This window comes from Pollachius pollachius (genome assembly GCF_949987615.1).
Source record: "Pollachius pollachius genome assembly, chromosome: 17".
NCBI classification, from domain to species: Eukaryota; Metazoa; Chordata; class Actinopteri; order Gadiformes; family Gadidae; genus Pollachius; species Pollachius pollachius.
The window spans coordinates 5,912,885-5,933,415 of record NC_136950.1 but is presented as its reverse complement, the minus strand read 5'-3'; the positions used below and the strand labels follow the sequence as shown (position 1 = coordinate 5,933,415).

Genomic DNA, 20,531 nt, shown 5'->3' with positions numbered 1-20,531 from the left:
TAGACCAGAGGCAGTAGTGAGTGACAGCTCATCACACATCATCAGGAGGATCAGCAGTCGCTTTGGTTACTGCCAAGGGGTTCACCTCAGAGGAAAGGTCTACAGGAGAGATCTAGAAGTCTTTAGCCACCCCCCACACACAGGCCTTATTTGTGCGTTGGGTACATTAAGGACCAGAATAAACTGCAACGAATAGTTAACACAGCCAGCAAGATCATTGGAGTTGGGTATCTGTAGCTCAACTGCACATGACCTCAGTCTAAAAAAGACAGAACAAAGTCAAGTCTTGTGTGCCTACAGCAATTAGACTGTACAACAACAGACTAAAAAATGGCATTTTAAACTATGAGCATACTGTATATATCACTGAACTATTTTTACTATTTTATTTACCCATACATGCTTGTCATGTTTTCTATGTTCTTACTGCTCGGTCTGTCTTGTCCTTGTTTTTACTTTGAATGTTTTGTATTTGTATTTAACAGACCCAACAACCACCACCACCACCACCACCCTAGACACCAGAAACACCACCCCAGACACCACGCCTACCACCCCAGACACCACCACCTATACACCCACCCCCACCTCCACCCCCACCACCACCACACACCACCACACACCACCACACACCACCATCACCACAGGCACTTTTTGCCGTGACGGAGCAGCGAAGACGAGCTGTACAGCCGCTGGTTCAGAAAGCGAATGACAACCCGAAGGGAAGGAAGACGTGTGTGTGTGTGTGTGTGTGTGTGTGTGTGTGTGTGTGTGTGTGTGTGTGTGTGTGTGTGTATATGTGTGTGTGTGTGTGTGTGTGTGTTTGTATGTGTGGGTGTGTGTGCGTGTGCGTGTGCGTGTGCGTGTGCGTGTGCGTGTGTGTGTGTGTGTGTGTGTGTGTGTGTGTGTGTGTGTGTGTCACTCGCCTCCCGTTCCCTACAGCGGTCTTCAGGGATAATTTGTTTTGGTGTATTTTGGGGTTTTGGGGGGAAGTACAAACGAGCTGATCCGGGGGAAATCAGCTTTGAAGTGGTGTGTACAGTCTGGGCCGTTCCTCTGGTGACCGCCTGCACAACCCCGTGAATAATCGAGGACTTTGGTGCTCATTCCAGTTGGTCACGTCACCAGGTTCACACACAGTCACCATGGGGACTGTGTCAGCCGGCCTGGCATTACACTGCTGTCACTCAGCGGGCCGCATCGACTCTCCAAAGGAAATGACTCGCCATCAGTAGGAGAAATCAACACGACGCTCTAAGCATATGTGTGTGCGTATGTGGACACTGGTCCGTGGGTTTTGATGTTAGCAGGTGTAAACTTCTTGTCTTCCCAGGTGATGCCTTTGTGTGCGTGTGTATCTGTATTTGTGCATGTGTGCCTTTGTGAGTGTATGTGTGTGGAAAGTCATTTGGAGTTGGTTGGGAAAGCCCTAACATTTCCAGATGATGTGCGTCTGTGTGTGTGTGTTTGTGTGTCTGTGTGTGTGTGCATCTGTGTGTGTGTGTGTGTGTGTGTGTGGGTGTGTGTGTGTGTGTGTGTGTGTGTGTGTGTGTGTGTGTGTGTGTGTGTGTGTGTGTGTGTGTGTGTGTGCATGTGCTCATGTGTGCATGTGGCGCCCTCACCTTCCCAGGAAGCACTTGGGGAAGGTGGAGAGCTTGCGCTTGCGGTCCTTGATGAGGTGGCCTTTGGTCATGAGCTGGTACAGCTTCTCACCCTTCTCTGACACCATCACCCACGTGTCCTGCTCCATGCCCAGCCGCAGGCCTGGGGGAGGGGGGAGGGAGGGAGAGAGGGGAGAGAGGGGAGGGGGGGGAGGGAGGGAGAGAGGGGAGGGGGGGGGAGGGAGGGAGAGAGGGGAGGGTGGAAGGAAATGATGGAGGGAGGGAGGGAGGAAGGGAGGGAGGGAGGGAAGTAGGGAGGAAGGGGAGGGAGAGAGGGGAGGGGGGAGGGAGGGGAGGGAAGGGAGGGGAGGGTGGGAGGGAGGGGAGGGAGGGATGGAGCGGATAGAGGGAGGGAGGGAGAGAGGGGAGGGGGGGAGGGAGGGAGGGAAGTAGGGAGGGAGATGAGGGAGAGAGGGGAGGGAGGGGGGGAGGGTGGAAGGAAATGATGGAGGGAGGGAGGAAGGGAGGGAGGGAAGTAGGGAGGAAGGGGAGGGAGGAAAAGGAGGGAGAGAGGGGAGGGAGGGAGAGAGGAGAGGGAAAGGAGGGAGGCAGACGGAGAACAGACATGACTCTTGCCGTCCGGTGACATTTGGTCCAATCAAGCACAGCTGTTTCTCCTGGAAATATGAGACCGGAAATCACAAATAAATAAATAAATGGTAATAGACGTGTATCCCTGTACAGGCGAGCAGTCGCTGAGTATTGGGTTCTGTAGCTGAAATATTGTGTCACTTTTTGATAGATTGCTAGAAAACACTGAATGTGGTTATCTGAACGTTTGTGTCAGAACCGTGTGTCAGCACATTCACACACAGCACCAAGGCACCACATGTTAACATACAAACACACACACACACACACACACACACACACACACACACACACTCCTTTATGTATAATGCAAACATAAAGACACACAGTCAGCACAAAATTATTCAACGCAAAGTAATGCAGAAGTTGCCGGTGCCAGTTCACCTTTAGGGTTCGATGGCTTCATCGGCTCTCTAACCCTTCCCCGTACTTACTTTTCCGGCGCTCTCTCTCTTTCAGGATGGCCTCCAGCCACCCCTGCTTCTCCTCCGGGGTCTTGGCCATGCACACAAACCACTTGTTCTTGGCCGTGTTGTGGATCTTCCAGCCGCTGTTCACAATGTTCCCGCTGCTGTGGTAGTCAGCTGAGGGGCAGGTGGAAAAGCACACACACACACACACACACACACACACACACACATACAGCCACGCATATGCACACACAAGAGGCGCACACACACATGCACACACACACAAACACACACACACACACACACACACAAACACAGCCACACATATGCACACACACACGCACAAACGCACACAGACATGCACGCACATCCAAACACAAACACACACACATACACATACACACGCACACACAGCCACACAAACACACACACATGCTTTAAGAAAATCCACAAACAAGGACCGAAATAAACATATATTCCCCTTGACTTGATCATCCTTGGTGTATTTCATTTTTTATCTTTTCGTATTTTATGTACACAGTATATATATATATATATATTTTAGCTCTATAAATCCACCGTTCTGCAGATGAAGACAGTATACAGTCCCCGTGGAGAGAGTTCAGGTGGAATGTGTGTACGAATCTCTTATGAGGCAGAACCTCTACTTCCAAAAGGCGCTTCAGCTGGGAAATGGGATCAAATATTTAATTGAATAACCTTAAAGGGTCAAATTATTAAAGCAAAGCCAACGCGCCGAGAAAACTAAATCGCAAACAGAACGAGGAGCATACTCACTTTTCATTCAACTATTTGAAAAATGTCTGGCACATAGTGTACACACTTATTGTTTGTTATTTTCCTGTCAATCAAAAAATAGTACTGAGCATTGGTAGGGTCTTGTCCTAGCAACCTTTGTTGCTAGGGAAATGGGTTAACCTAGCAATTGTAAATGCTTAACACTTGTTTCCATGCTTCTTTACTGTACTGACTTCTTCTTCTGACAAATGTACTTATTGTCGCTTTGGATTAAAGGGTCTGCTAATGCCCTAAATATAAATGCCCTAAGTGTAAAGGAAATACCATTCCTCTTACAATCAAAGCATGTGTTTTGGACTCGCCTAAGGTAGAGACCCCAAAGACAATGTGATCGACCTCAACGGACACTCGTAGTAGATGCAATCATTCACCCGAGCGGAGTAAGGCCACAGCGGCAGGCTCTCACACCGACCTCTGGAGAGCTGCTGAGCAAAGAGCCTCATTGAGCACCGGCCCCATCCATGCTAATCAAATCACAGAGGGTGGTCCGCTCGGAGACCCAGAAGCTTCCATCAGCATTATCTACTCCACAGGCCTCCAGCGTAACCCGGAGAGAAGCTGGCGGTGGCTCTCAAGACTCACTCCGATCTTCCCCTCCAAACACATCTTTATACACATAAAGTATCCTAGCTGAAAGGGGAACGGAAAGCCTGGTGTACTGCTAGCACACACTGGGCTTGTGTTTTTCCTTCTCTTTAAAACGCTCTGGAGGAGCCGGCGTTGACTCACAGAAACGCCCGGTCTAACCCTTCAAACAGACCCATGCTGGGAGTATCCCAACTGAAAGTGTAGCTGAAAGCCTGGTGTATGTGAGTTCTAGCTCGCGCTGATGCTGAGGTTGTCCATCTCTTTAAATTGCTCCAGAGAAGCCAGCGTTGACTCACAGAACCCCTCCCAGACTACCCTTTCAAACAGTCAGTGAAAGTTGAACAGAAAGACCGGAGCATGCCGGTTCTAGCCGGCACGCTCGTGTTTTCCGTCTCTTTTAAACGCATAAAAAGTAAAAAGGGTCTCCTTAATTTGGCCCGGCTGCTTCTACACTCCGCAGAGATGGAAGATTGGAAAAAAAACATAAAACAAACCGTAGCCAACAGTCAGGTAATCAATTGTAATCAGGTCAACTGGCAACACAGGACAGACCACTCCCTGCCCCTCCAGCACTCTCTCTCTCCCTCTCTCTCCATCAGTGTCTTTCTCCCTCTGATTCTCTCTCCATATCCCTCTCTCTTTTACTCACCCTCTCGCAAACACTCTCACACTAATCATCCATGCTCCTCTTAAGAACAAATCAAAGTCCACCGGAGAGATAGCGATGGCTTCTGCAAACGTACATACTGTTCTTTAGTTGAAGGTCATGTTGGCGATCCGTGGAAATCCAGAACTAGGACATACCCTTTATATCTTATCTTGTGATATCTTTTGTGGAAAGGAAACAATGATAATCTATCGAGGGACTGAAACTCTAAACGCAGTAGGGAGAGAAAGACGGACAAGGGCAAAATCACTTGAGAGAATATTCCGAGACAGCAAATAGACATAGGAAAGTAAAACAGGGTATTGGAAAAGAAATCTCATAAATCTCCATATTTATTTGTCTTTTTTTATTTTGTACTCACCAGTGCCATCGTCCACGTTCTCCACCTCCATCACCTCCGTGTTGATGCGTCCTCTGAACAGGAAGCGGGGGCACTCAGTTGCCGCCTTGCTGTTTTTTAAACGCCTTGTTGAAAAAAAAATCACAGGATGGACACGGATCAGGACACAAGCGCCCTGCTCCTCATCCCACATCACACGCACTGGGAGGGCACGCTTCAAGGGCAAACCCAGCCCAGTAACTCAACTCCACTCTACCCAACTCACGGCAGCTCGACCCAACTCTAAATTGTCGGTTGCATTGTCAGACGATTCAGAGTCGGGTTGCTGTTCACCGTCCAGTCACTTAGCCGTCGGGGTCTTGTGTAGACATCCTGCCTGTGGATGCCTACAGGTGGAGCACGGACATTGTGGTGTTGAAAACGGGACATGTGGGCTGTCTTAACAGGTGCAGTGGGGGTGGGGGTGGGGGTTGTGTTGACATAAATGGTCAGACACGCTTTCAATGTGTGCACAAAAGCACTGCCGCAGCGGAACTTTATACTGGTGGACCCAGATGCTGGTGGTTGTGTTCCCTCCCCCACCCTCCTATGACCAGGCTACTACACACACACACACACGCACACACACACGCACACACACACACACACACACACACACACACACACACACACAAATGCACGCATGCACGCATGCACGCACACACACGCACAAACACACATGCACACACACGAATGCATGCATGCACGCACACACACACACACACACGTACACACACGAATGCACGCATGCACGCACACACAAGCACACACACACATGCACACACACACACATCTTCTCACTCACACAGTCCCCAGACACATCCTCACACACACACACACACACACACACACACACACACACAAACACAAAGACACACACATCCTCTTACATACACAGTCCCACACAAATTCTCACACACACATACAAAGACACAAAAACAAACACATGTACGTAAACACACAAACACACACACAGACATTCCCACTCATCTACAGACCCACACACATAAACAGTCCAAGATACACATCCTCACACTGATGCACACGCACACACACACACAAAGACACAAACACATTGACATTCCCACACGCTCCCTCCCTTTCACAAACACACACACACACTCCCAACCCCTCCCCTCCCTCCCTTTTCTAAACACAAGCACACACACACAAACACTTCCTCCCTTTTACATACACAAACACACACACACGCACACACTCCCTCCCTCCCTTTCACACACACACACACACACACACACACACACACACACACACACTCCCCCACACACACCAGTCCGCCCAGAAGCCCTTCCTCCAGAGGAGGGCGGGATGTGGGGGTCCACGCCCACTTGGCGAGGTGGGGGGGTTTTGGGGTGGGGGGGTTTTGGGGTGGGGGGGGTTTTGGGGTGGCGGGCCGGGCCGGTGTCCTTGTCCCGGGCCGCGGTGGCGGTGTCACGTATCGGGTCGTTTGGTGAGCAGCACCGCCGCGTAATGCCTCAGATAAATACACTTGAAGGGCAGGCAACCCAAGCTCACACACACACACACACACACACACACACACACACACACACACACACACAAACACACACACACAGACACACCAGCTAGCCTAACCGCTTGTCCCTGCTTTTTTTTCAGGGTTGAAAAGAGAAAGCATTAGACTCGATTTCTTCCATCTTCTTTGTCCACGCCTCCCAGGCTCCTTCTTGTCGTCTATTTTTAAACTCCGACAAGATCTTCCTAAAGTGCACGGCCCCCTGCGAACTGTAAACACTAACAAAAACAAAATGGTTGCATGGCTCTTTGACCGTCTCCGTTCAACACGTCCAGAGTGTAGAGCGAAGAGGATGATGAAGACATGATACGTTTTAAACAATAGGTCTCTCGGTGAAGCATACATGCCAGAAACCCCAGCAGGCGTTTGGCCAAAACAGCCAATGTACAGCGCTTGGAGTGTGTACGGCGTGTATACAGCGGGTGCTTGGAAAGGTACCTGTTCTTCTTCTTGCAGTAGACCAGGAGCTTGTCAAACAGGAAGAAGTTCCTTTCCTGTATGTTCCCCGCCGAGATCTTCAGCAGCACGCCGTGCATTAGCATCTCCGTGCACGTGTCCGTGATGTTGGAGCCCTGGCAGGAGCAGACGGAGACAGCAGAACGAAGAGACAGCAGAACTTAGAGCCTGACCAGACTGTGGATCTAGAACACACATCCCTGGACTAATGGCCAGAGGTAGGATAGTATGGTAGAGACATCAGGTGTTCGGACCTCCAGCAAAAAAGGTTACTGGGTTCGATTCCAGCACACCACAGACTCATTTGCAGGCACCCTTGTGCAATTTATATTGCACAATACATTGCATCTATATTGCACAATCCATTGCATCTATAATGCACAATACATTGCATCTATATTGCATATACATTACGAAATAATTCATACTTAAGTGTCTGCTGAATATCTGATGTAGGGATAGCTTATAAAGAGGGAAGGGAACAACTCAAACTAGCAGTTGTTTCTCACATGAAAACCTAGCTCTGAGCCTTGTACTGTTTCAGTGAGAAAAAAGTGAAACCGAGCCACATAATTGTGCTTCAGCCACTGACTGACTGATGATGTACGGCCTCTAAACAGAGGAGGAGGAGGGAGAGCGGAGGGGGGTGGGGGTTAGATTCCCACTCCTTCCTGTTCCCTCTCTTATGGGTCTGCAACAACACAACAGACTTCCTCACCGCAGATTACCGAGCGACTTTAAAATAGGCCGCCATAGACTCTCGGCTATAGAAAACATTTCCTGTCCAGCCAAACTCTTGTGCTGCATTGTTGTGGGTCTGGGAGCGCAACAGGCCCTGCTGGAGGCCGTAAACCGCACAGGTCGGTGTTCTCACTTTGCCCACTAATGGGAATTTCATGTGTGGCCGGGTTTTAATCATCTGGGCTAAAAGTAAGACTGGGGAAAAGGCCGCAAAGCTAAAACGTCCAGAGCGCTTTCACCTGGTGCACCCGACGCCAGGGTCGGCAAAAAAACCCTCCCTCTCTTCACTCTTTCCATCGCTCTTTCTTTATGCTCCACTTCCTCCTCCTTCTTCACACTTTTTGATCATCACTCACTTTTCTCCCCTCCTGCCCCACCCTCCCGCTGCTCCCTCCCAGGTTCCTGTTACAAGGCAGTCACCGGCCAGTGGCCAGATGGTAAAGTGCTCCGCGGCGGGTGTATGTGTGCGCGGGCCAGACGTGGCGAAGGCCAGCCGGCCCTGCTCCTGTCCAGGGAGGGGAAGCCAGGTCCCCGAGGTCCGGGCTGCTGACCTGCGTTTCCTTTTTCTGCAGGAGCAGGCCTGACTCTAGCCCTGGACGTGTTGGGGGAACGCTGAGCAGGAACACACCGGGCCGCTTGAACCCGGTTGGCCACTGGGCTCCCTCACTTTCAGAAAATGTTTACTGTACACATTTTCTCCTTTCCCCCTTTTTTCTCTTTCGGTCGCCTCGGCCTGGACTGCCGAAAAACTGCTTAACTGCAACTTTGGCTTGTTGTCACGTCTGCGCTTTAGCACCTTGCCTCAACACTTTGTTGGCTGTCCAGCGTAAGAGGCTTCTTTATGCTAGCATGGCAGCCATTTTAAAATAAGTAAACAGAGAGAGGAAAAGCAGGCCTATTGTCAGTAAGCTTAAGCAAACTGCTGAACCAAAGGAGACAACACAATCCAAAAGAGAGAGCCCTGCAGAGTGTAAAATAACAATAACTAAAACTCTAAACTATTGTAGGCTTCTTGGGAGGTTTTTCTTGGAGGGAAATTAACATAATCCTGCGGTACCCCTCAACGACTGAACACAGACACTCGGAAAGATAACCCTGTGACGGGCAAACGCAGCCGCCGCAAAGAAGAAAAGAAAACACAAGCTAAACACGCTGGCAGCTGTCACCATGGCGACCGCGACGGGCCCATCGCCCTGTCTCTCTCCCACACGCGGACAACCTGCCAGGACGCCTAGGGGCCACACAGCTGTGGACAGGGTCAGTGCTAACGAGCATTCTGCCCATGGCAGTGGAAGACTATTGGGAAAAAACACACAATTATTACCTTCATCCACCCCTCCCCCTCAGACACCCACACAGGAACACCACCTCCCTGGAGCTCCGTCTCTCTCTCTCTCTCTCTCTCTCTCTCTCTCTCTCTCTATCTCTCTCTCTCTCTCTCTCTCTCTCTCTCTCTCTCTCTCTCTCTCTCTCTCTCTCTCTCTCTCTCTCTCTCTCTCTCTCTCTCTCTCTCTCTCTCTCTCTCTCTCTCCTCATTCTCTACTTTCCCTTTCCCATGTCAGAGAGAGAGATAGAGAGGGAGAGAAGGACAGAGGGTTCAAGAGAGAGTGACAGAGAGTGTGCGAGAGAGAGAAAGCAAGAGAGAGACAGTATGATAGCGTGCTATAGACCGAGAGCCAGAGTGAGAGTCTCAGAGAGACTGAGGGAGACAGAATGAGAGAGCGAATGAGAGCGAGAGGGAGACAGAGAGAAAGAGTGTGAGAGAGTGTGAGAGAGAGCGAGAGAGAAAGACAGAGTGTGAGAGGAGAGAGAGTGCTACAGAGTAAGAGTGAGAGCAATAGGACGAGCGAGAGTCTGAGAGAGACTGAGGGAGACACAGAGAGAGAGAAGAGAGACTGAGGGAGACACAGAGAGAGAGAGCAGAAGTCTGGCGGAGAGCTGTGGTGGAGAGCTGTCCCGCTCCAGAATGAGCTAATGTTTTATAATCGATGAAAAGTGGCGATGGCAGCCACGGAGCACGTTGAGTGAGACGGCTGCCGAGAAAATGTCAGAGCACCCCACCCATGGCCGGGCCCCAACGCCGGCTGACCTCACTATACTTAGCCTGCCGAGCGTTGCTGTGTTTTTGCGTGTTGCGCTGCCAACACGCACATGTGTAGCTAACTCGGATGTCGCGGGTAAACGAGTGTATCCGCGGGATACACACGTGTGTGTTTAACATGTACGAGAACCCCCTTGTGAGACAGAACTAGGTTCCAAAAACGATATTTCCTCCCTCTCAATTCTACCTTGCGATGCTTCTGGCATGGGGACGCCCCAGGCGAGCCCAGAACACTGTGTGCCGTTCCATGACACCAGTTGTTAAAGCATGTTATGTTCTGGTTTTCCCCCTGACAGGCTTGATTGATGCCGTTGGCCACAAAAAGAAATATTTAGGTTCCCCATCCCACTAAATGGGTGTAACACTGTGAAAGGATTTAGCTTCTAAATTGAATGTGTGTACGTATAAAGGTTCCCTCGGAAGACTAGCACGCTAAAATTAAGCGGTGCAAATTCAATTTCTGTGGCCAAATCACGATGTATTTATACATGAAAACCAGAGCGTTATACTTGGCCGTGCCTGTGCTTTTGTAAAATCCACAGACATGTTGCGTAAAATAAACCTTCACACAAAAAGGAAATCGGTGTGTGGGTGTGTATCTGGCTAACCAGATTGAATCGTGTCTACAGCCAATGCCACCGCCATCCAGACCTTCTCACCCAAAAAAACTGCAATCAGGTTCCTGGTTTCAGATCCAGACGCCTTCGGGCCCCCTTGGCATGAAGCCAGGTCAATTGCATCGGCATCCCAAGACCTCCTCTGTTTACAATGACTCACTTTGTATTCACTATCACTGCCACCACCACCACCACAAGTCCCTACTGACCCCCGAGCAGAATAACAATAAGCCAGGACATTTCCAACCCCAAGCCCTCCTAGTGAACTATAATACAGATTAGAGCGGAGACCAAAGAGAGCGTGAGACGTCTCCATTAACCATCTGGGCAGAAGGGATTCCACCAGGGCGCAAACATCGCTCCCATGGAGAATTCCAGAAAGAGTAAAAAACAAAAGTCTTGCCGGAGATAAAGAAATGGCTGTAGTGTTGTCCGTGTCGGGCTAAGTGTCAGTTAATAAGTAATGTCTGGTGAGATTTAGTGGCCACAGCTCAGCAGTAAGTGACATTGGCTCCATGCATACCTCGCAGACCTACTCTGACTTATTATAGCCGCTTTAAAGAGCAGCTAGACAGCAAGCGTCCAACTAAGGAATGCAGCAATTATTCGGATTTGGCTTAAATTGGTGCCAAGAGATATACCGTTCTCACAATGGTAAAATTGCATAGCACACGTGTTAGCCCAATAAGCAACGATTGCTTGTAAGCAATCGTTGCTAACACATAGTTTAGGTCTCAAAGTAAGACCTTAACTATCTTAAAAGTCCCACAGTAATCCTTAAAGAAAGTCTTCCATCAAAGACCCATTGAAAGTAGTCTCAAAACATTCCGTGGAGAGACTGTAACCACTGTAACAACGCCAATTCAAGTGAGGTCAATTCACTCATTCAAAGGGCTTCCCAGGCCACAATTTACCCCCCTCACCCTAAAGGAGCCTCCCCACTAGGAGACAAACCCCCCATAATGAGTCTGGGAGGTGGGATGGTCAGGGCTGAAGTGGGCCCTGCATGTTGTCTAGTGTGGGGGGTCTCAAGACACGCAATTCAACCACCCTTTCCCGTTGACTCCAGGGGAATGAGATTTCTCAATTTGGTTGGATATTATGGAGCCCGACCGCAGAGCAATGGGGGAACTGAGGCTGGAATCTGCGAGTATCTTGGCAACAGCCAATCTGTAGAAAGAGTCGGCCTGTTCCTCGTAGCAGATGACTCAGATATCATGCATCAGGGGTAAACCCATTCAGTTTTCTTCCCTGTCATTTGAAATGGGAAACTGCTGCTGGCAACAACTCTTTTCGTCTAAACCAGCAAAAAGACTTGGAACAATGCGTGAATTGTTAGTTTCGGTAGGAACGACGGCGTCGTTTTTTAGAGAGGTGTCGATAAATCCATATTGCATTTGCATCGCTCTAATTCTCTGTTTTTACTGTGACTTTTGAGGAAAAAACCCTAAGGTCTTTGGAACAGCGTGTGTCTACAAAATCAAGGCTACATTTATTGTCTGATCAAACAGAATATAATGAATCCCTGATGAAAGGAACATGCACTGAAATACACAAGTGAGATTTGGCGGGTTTTTCAGAAAAGATGCAGAAAATCTTCAGATGCAAAATCTCATGTGCAGGCTCCAACATGCTCCCAGGGGCCTAGGATGGACCCACGGCCAGGCAAGACGCATCGTCAGGACCAGTACACACTGCACGCCTGCTCCTGAAACAGTGCTTGGTGCCGTCCTGCTCACAATGCACCAGCCATGCAGTGTGTACTGCCGAAGTATGCTCCCTCTCTCTCTCTCTCTCTCTCTCCCTGTGTGTGTGTGTGTGTGTGTGTGTGTGTGTGTGTGTGTGTGTGTGTGTGTGTGTGTGTGTGTGTGTGTGTGTGTGTGTGTGTGTGTGTGTGGTCTTGCGTGGGTGGTTGTTTTCTTGCACGTTCTGTTGCTGTGTGATTTTTTGCGAGGTCTTGTCTAACTGCAATGACTTTGTCCACATACTTCCATGCCTAGTGGTGTGTAACTACTAACTGCCTAGTGGGTAAGCGGTAGCCTTGTGGGTAGGAGACTATAGCCATCTAAAGGGCAAGGAAGAACTCCCCAAACTTGGAGGAGGATCCCAGAAGAGGGATGCCTCTTCCAGGAACGGCTGGGAAATACAATAGGTGACCTTGCGAGGCAGCTGGACTCGCAAGAACACGGCCGTGCGACAATCCGTCTCGCCAGGCTTCAAGTTGATACACAGGTGGTCAAACTGTGGTGGTTCGGACCAATCGACGCCCTCTGAGGGATTGCGCGATCTACATAATACGTGATGGACGACTTTAGACAGATGGTTCATCCAATCAACTGCCTAGTATTTTTTTTGATAAGTGCCTGACCTCCCCACACAGCTTCCAAGGACGACTTCCCAGCTGGCTCTGTGTATCAAACCCATCTGCTGCGTCGGGGTTTCTGAAATCTTTGCCTCCTAGGTCGAAATTGTTAGCAGAGACCAGGCTTAGTGGGATGGATGTGCGGACACGTGTCTCCTTCCCGGTGGGGACCCACCTCCCAGCCCTCGATGTGGGACTGCCACTCTTCCAACACCTCCATCTTCTCCATCTGCCTCTTGGCCTCGTTGATGCTGGAGCACACGGCCTTCATCACCTGCAGGGCCTCCAGCACCAGCCCATGGTCCTTGTGCTTCTTGGGCGTTCTCTTCAGCAGCTCCTGGACGCCAGCAGCCACAGGTACAAAGGTCACCGTCGTACATAGACACACATGCAGATACACAGATATTCGCATAGAAACACATACAAACGCGTACCGTAGGCAGATCCACATAGACACACACATACACAATCATTGGTACATAGACACACATAGATATAAACACATTCACATACAGACAGATATAAACAGATTCACATAGACACACAAGGACACAATCACATTCATACATGGACACAGACAGAATCACAGAGACACACCTAAACAATCACACCTCAATGCACAAATAAACAGTGATACAAAAAACAGATAGGCTTATATAGCTTCACATAGACACATAACAACACAAATAGCCCATACGCAATCGTAGTCATGCATACACAAAGTCACAATCAGAAATATACAGAATCAAACCAACAGATTCACACTGACACCAAAAAATGATTGTGCACGTGCAGCCGTGTGCACGTGGGAACCAGCCGCGACTTCGGGACAGAGATCAAGCCCCTTGCACACATGTGAGTTATAAAAATCACAGCGTTTTAAATAATCAGCTGCATCTGCTGGTCCCTTATTCCGCAAAATAAATCTCCGGTTCAAACGGTCCATCTCATTCACATCCTCATCACCGTCCAGTGCTGTCAGAGCTCCAGGAACCCTTGGCTACCACATGACTGGAGCTCCTCTTACAGCCCAAACCCTGCTGTTTATAAATGTCCGGCTTTGTAGCAGCAGATTAAGTAATATCATAAAATAAGGGTCTCATCTGGGCTTAATAAAGTGTATCTTTCTATTCCATTCACAGAGACCGACATCTGTGGCATTCCTAGAATTGAGTGGCACAGATGTGCATCCGTGTCTCCGGAACCAGGCCTAACCAGGTCTAACCAGGCCTAACCAGGCCTAACCAGGCCTAACCAGGTCTAACCAGGTTTCACCAGGCCTCACCAGGCCTCACCAGGGCTAACCAGGCCTCACCAGGCCTCACCAGGCCTAACCAGGCCTCACCAGGCCTCACCAGGCCTAACCAGGTCTAACCAGGTTTCACCAGGTCTAACCAGGCCTAACCAGGCCTAACCAGGCCTAACCAGGTCTAATCAGGTTTCACCAGGTCTAACCAGGCCTAACCAGGCCTAACCAGGCCTAACCAGGTCTAACCAGGTTTCACCAGGCCTAACCAGGCCTAACCAGGCCTCACCAGGCCTCACCAGGTTTCACCAGGCCTCACCAGTCTTAACCAGGCCTCACCAGGCCTAACCAGGCCTCACCAGGCATGCCTTATATTAGTTTCAACCAATCATGTTGCTGGAGGCGGGGTTCTGTAAGTGCGTAATTGGCGAATAGTATCTTGGCCATCAGCAGTAGTCTAGGGGGCGTCTACGCCCAGAAGTCGTGCTGTAACCTAGTGTCTGGACCAGAAGTCGTGCTGTAACCTAGTGTCTGGACCAGAAGTCGTGCTGTAACCTAGTGTCTGGACCAGAAGTCGTGCTGTAACCTAGTGTCTGGACCAGAAGTCGTGCTGTAACCTAGTGTCTGGACCAGAAGTCGTGCTGTAACCTAGTGTCTGGACCAGAAGTCGTGCTGTAACCTAGTGTCTGGACCAGAAGTCGTGCTGTAACCTAGTGTCTGGACCAGAAGTCGTGCTGTAACCTAGTGTCTGGACCAGAAGTCGTGCTGTAACCTAGTGTCTGGACCAGAAGTCGTGCTGTAACCTAGTGTCTGGACCAGAAGTCGTGCTGTAACCTAGTGTCTGGACCAGAAGTCGTGCTGTAACCTAGTGTCTGGACCAGAAGTCGTGCTGTAACCTAGTGTCTGGACCAGAAGTCGTGCTGTAACCTACTGTCTGGACCAGAAGTCGTGCTGTAACCTAGTGTCTGGACCAGAAGTCGTGCTGTAACCTAGTGTCTGGACCAGAAGTCGTGCTGTAACCTAGTGTCTGGACCAGAAGTCGTGCTGTAACCTAGTGTCTGGACCAGAAGTCGTGCTGTAACCTAGTGTCTGGACCAGAAGTCGTGCTGTAACCTAGTGTCTGGACCAGAAGTCGTGCTGTAACCTAGTGTCTGGACCAGAAGTCGTGCTGTAACCTAGTGTCTGGACCAGAAGTCGTGCTGTAACCTAGTGTCTGGACCAGAAGTCGTGCTGTAACCTAGTGTCTGGACCAGAAGTCGTGCTGTAACCTAGTGTCTGGACCAGAAGTCGTGCTGTAACCCGGTGGGACTGCTGGCTCCAGGGTCAGGGGAGGGGGGAGGCTGTACCCACCCTGAGCAGCAGCGGGTACTTGCAGATCCTCTGGATGGGGGCCACCAGGTAACCCTCCAGGGGCACCTCTGTGTTCTTCCGGCCTCCCAGCAGCATGCAGTTCTGGGGGGGGGGGGGGGGAGAGGGCATGTTAGAGGGCGAGGAGAGAGGAGAGGGGGACAGGAGAGTGGGCCGGGGTAGAGGGTGAGGAGAGGGGAAGGGGAGAGGGTGAGGAGAGGGGGAGAGGAGAGGGTGAGGAGAGGGGAAGGGGAGAGGGTGAGGAGAGGGTGAGGAGAGGGGAAGGGGAGAGGGTGAGGAGAGGGGAAGGGGAGAGGGTGAGGAGAGGGGAAGGGGAGAGGGTGAGGAGAGGGTGAGGAGAGGGGAAGGGGAGAGAGTGAGGAGAGGGGAAGGGGAGAGGGTGAGGAGAGGGGAAGGGTAGAGGGTGAGGAGAGGGGAAGGGTAGAGGGTGAGGAGAGGGGAAGGGGAGAGGGTGAGGAGAGGGGGAGGGGAGAGGGTGAGGAGAGGGGAAGGGGAGAGGGTGAGGAGAGGGGGAGGGGAGAGGGTGAGGAGAGGGGAAGGGGAGAGGGTGAGGAGAGGGGGAGGGGAGAGGGTGAGGAGAGGGGAAGGGAAGAGGGTGAGGAGAGGGGGAGGGGAGAGGGTGAGGAGAGGGGGAGGGGAGAGGGTGAGGAGAGGGGGAGGGGAGAGAGGAAGTGGAGGGGAGCAGAGGGGAGGACACGAGGGGCCATGGGGAGAGGAGTGAGGACAGGAGAGGAAAGGAAACGGCGACACACGTAAACCATCAGCCAGGGATCGTCTTACAAGTGAACCCGGTGAACAGCACCCGCGGGTGAGAGGGAGCGAGGGAGGTCCCCTCCCGCACCGTGGCGGGGGGGGGGAGAGAGGGAGGTCAAGGAGGACGACCCCAGAGGGTTCCCCCCCGTCTCCTCCCGCTCCTCGTCACAACACATCCGAGGTCAGCTGCGTGATTACAGCGTTAAAGAGTGGAGCGGGCCAAGCCCCGACAGGGGTCCGCTGTGGGGGGGTCGGTGTTACACGAGACGTGTTCCTCAGCGCTCAGAGAGCGGCGGGGCCGTCGAGGGACCGGGTGGGGGGGGGGGGAGCTGACCGAGGCCAGAGTGTGGGTTGAGGCGTAACGCGAGACGCCTGTGCCTCCTGACGAGAGGCCCGGCCCCGACCAGGTCAGGGCTGTAAACGTCTCGTTAGATCACATCCAGTGGACATCTTTTACTCATCTGCTCGCTGGAGTTCAAAGGCACGCGGGGACACCGCAACGCAACCAGAACAATGTGTGTGTGTGTGTGTGTGTGTGTGTGTGCGGTTGTATTGTGTGTGTGTGTGTGTGTGGTTAAGTGTGTTTTTGTGTGTGTGTGACTATGTTTGTATGAGTGCATGTGGTTGCAGGTTGTGTTTGTGTGTGTGTGTGTGGTGTGGTGTGGTGTGGTGTGTGTGTGTGTTTTTGTGCACGCGCACATCCACAAAGCCTATGTGGCCGTACCCAAATGTGTAGTGCGTCCCGTCTCACTTAATCAGCGATGCTGAAAGACTCTCAGTTCTCGCGCGACGCCATTTTAACAAGTCTAGGAATAAGAGTGCGGTGTTCCTCTGGGGTTACTGGGCGCTGTTTCCCAGGGCGAGAGAACCCTGCGGTAGGCCTGGGCTCTCTCTGTTTTTACAGGGCTCCCGAGAGGGAGGCGCTGGGTGAGGTTCCGGGGCCCGGTGGTTTCTGGGTAGCCGCTGGGTGTAGCGCTAAACGGCGCGGCGGCGGCGGCGGCGGCGGCGGCGGCGGCACTGGGCGACCAGCGCCAACGGGGACGCACTGAACGGAGAGATTGGCATGAGGGTCAGTGGGGAGGAGGGAGATGGACGGCACCGGAGGGAAACATGGAGAGAACCACATGTACACATTGCAGGGGATCACCCACACATACACAAACACATACACACACACATACACACAGGCATGGACGTTTGTTGACAAAGTCAACTCAGTTAGACAATAGTGCGCACAAAAACACAGAACAACAGAATGTGCAAGAAAACAACCACCCACGCAAGCACGCACGCACACACTCACGCACACAAACACACACAAACACATGCAAACACAGACACATGCACAGAGGAAAAGAGAGAAACTGCGTGAGCGAATGACTGAGTGAGCGAGCGAGTGAGTGAGTGAGTGAGAGAGGGAGCGAGAGAGAGAGAGAGAGAGCACAGTAAAATGGAGAGGAAAACAAAATAAAACACCCCACGCCCACAGCAGTAAGCAGATAGCCAGCTGTGGGGGCTTAGTCCTTGGTGGTGGCAGTGTGATGCTCCCCAGTGGAAGGGTGTTGGGACAGGAAGAGGCCGCCTGCCTGAACCCAGCGCCAGGTCAGCCAACGCCTCCAGCTAGCCACCAGACGCACTGCAGCAAACACTGGGGCTCCTCTCACTGTCCAGCTGGGGGGGTGTTTAACGATGCATGCTTATCCCTTTCCTGCACGTATGTGCCTTGTGTGTGGTTGTCGTGAGTGAGTGAGTGAGTGAGTGAGTGAGTGAGCGAGCGAGCGAGTGAGTGAGTGAGCGAGCGAGCGAGTGAGCGATGTGAGCGAGCGTGTGAGGGTGTGTGTGTGTGTGTGGGGTCGTCGCGTGTGACGGGAGGATGCTCGGCGCTCCAAACTCACCAGCAGGCAGGTGCGCACGGAGCGGATCTTGTTGAGCTCCAGCAACAGCCGCTGGGCCTTCTCGTGGTTCCCACAGTACTCGTCGTACACCTGGAAGCCACTCCTCTGCAGCACAGGGAGAGAGAGGGGGGAAGGGGGGGGGGGGTAAGCTGCTGGGGAGGCCGAGAGACACCCACTCAGAGAGAGAGAGAGAGAGAGAGAGAGAGAGAGAGAGAGAGAGAGAGAGAGAGAGAGAGAGAGAGAGGTGGGGGAACAGTAAGCTACTGGGGAGACCGAGAGGCACAGACTCAGAGTGATATGGGAAGAAAGAAAGAGAGAGAGATTGGAAAAGAGAGAGAGAGAGAAAGAGAGAGTTGAAAAAGAGAGAGCGAGAGAGTGAGCTGTGAAACCGTAGTGTTCAATAAAAAGTTGTAAGAGTGAAGAGAAAAGAGGGGGTGATCAAAAGTAAACATAATAAAACACTAGAATTACTGATACGACCTTAAGATAACAGGAACAGAGCCTGAAAAGAAAACACATCATATTTAATACATCATCTGGGACGCAGGAAGATAAAGGGGGGTTAATTGCATCCTTCCAGTCATGTGCCCCCAGGTCACATGACACAGTAATGGATGCATTGTTAGCAGTTGTTTGTTGACAGTGCGTTTTAAGATTTGCACCTGAAACAAGCAGGAAAAATAACAACACTGGCGGCCGCCATAGACAAGAATTTCCATTACCAATTACCATTTATTTTACATAGACTTCTCAAAATCGCGCAAGTTTGTTTTTAATTCGCTCTGCTTCACTCTAAACCGGTTGGCATAGTTACGCATCAATGTCGACCTAAAATGCTGTTAAATTCAGGTGGATCGTTGGTCTCTCCTGATTGGTTCAGGAAAATCCAACCCCTACTGCAAAGAGGAGGAGAGGATTCAGTCTGTACACTGGAGTCAGAAAGAGAGAGAGAGAGAGAGAGACAGAGAGACAGAGATGTATGAGTGTACGAGAGAGCGAGAAAGAGAGAGAGTGTATGAGAAAGAGAGTGTATGAGTTTACAAAATAGAGGGCGAGGGAGAATGAAAGAGAGAAAGATCCCTTTATTTCCCACAACAAGGCAAGATGAAGTGCATGCAAAACGTGACGTAAATAGGCAATGCCAGATTACCCTCGGAATAACCTAAAATGATCCACCGCAGTCTCTTATCCTAAAACATGTTGTATTGTCTATCAGCACGGTGAGATCACGTCTCCACCACTGAGGCCATAAACTCTAATCGGCAGGCCTTCAGTGGAATGCCGCTCTGAGATCCAGGACAGAGAGAGAGCTCAGAGCTGAGATTTATTGGACTGTGCAGCCTATAGTTCATGCCAGTTCACTCGCCAAGACCTGCATCAAAGAAATATGATATATAACGGCAGCCAGCACCCTAGAAAACACTGCACACATGTGCCGTGCACACCGCGCGAGGGGGCAACCCAGGGAGATCAATTCACAACATGTGGCACAACTCATCTCATTCTGGGTCGTGAAACAGAATGACACACACACACACACACACACACACACACATACATTGTACAATTGAACAGACTTTTCCTTTTCTTAGAGGACCTCTCATAAGCTAGGTGTATCGTCTCCATTTGTGGGTTTCTGATCTAAGATCCACATGATTGCATCTCGGCGTTAGCGGCGGTTCGTTTACAGCGAATGCAAGTCGTGCAATGATATGGGTTTGACGATTAAGCGTTCACTTTCAGGCCACCATCTGATCTCTACGCGAGTCCAAAAAGTACGATGCAAGGCTCCTTTCTAGTGAGACTAGTGTAGACCGTTGAGTTCAGGGTGGGAGCGACGATTTGGACTTACGAATTGCAGGAAGCAGCGTCCGACTTCGTGGTGCGCGTTGGGGTCTGGCTGCAGGAGGCCCTCGACCATGGACAGGAATTCCCTGTGGACGGCCAGGATCTCCTCCGTGTTGGAGAACAGCACCTAGAGACGGGCGGAGACACCCAGGGATGTGAAGATACGAGGCTCTTTATCACAACGCTGTCAGACTACCATTGCATCGCGCAGTATGATTATATTTGTCGGTCAGACTACAGCTGTTATGTTTTGATCACGGATGACGCCGATTATCGGAAGGAGCAAAACCACAGGCTCATTCCTGCCCATTACTAATCTGTCCTCTTGTTACAACAAGATCCGAAACACAGTTTGTATTGGCGTGGAACAACATGAGTGATTAATCAAGTGATATCGGAATAATCTAAATAATCTGAAGCTCTTTTACTGGATGACATGGCAGCTGTTTGGTGACATCACAGCCGCTCGCC

General features: G+C 51.0%; 1 protein-coding gene across 1 annotated transcript in view; it reads right to left on the bottom strand.

The window, feature by feature from the left end:
* Window positions 1-20,531, bottom strand: part of prex2 (phosphatidylinositol-3,4,5-trisphosphate-dependent Rac exchange factor 2) — a 101,666-nt gene that overhangs the window by 63,212 nt on the left and 17,923 nt on the right. Inside the window, exons 3-10 of the mRNA XM_079754595.1 lie at window positions 20,065-20,187; window positions 18,213-18,317; window positions 15,547-15,648; window positions 13,126-13,287; window positions 7,112-7,245; window positions 5,098-5,201; window positions 2,687-2,836; window positions 1,623-1,764 (exon numbers count right to left, since the gene is read on the bottom strand). Of these exons, the coding sequence (XP_079610721.1) occupies window positions 1,623-1,764; window positions 2,687-2,836; window positions 5,098-5,201; window positions 7,112-7,245; window positions 13,126-13,287; window positions 15,547-15,648; window positions 18,213-18,317; window positions 20,065-20,187 (1,022 nt within the window). The remainder of the gene's footprint in view (window positions 1-1,622; window positions 1,765-2,686; window positions 2,837-5,097; window positions 5,202-7,111; window positions 7,246-13,125; window positions 13,288-15,546; window positions 15,649-18,212; window positions 18,318-20,064; window positions 20,188-20,531) is intronic.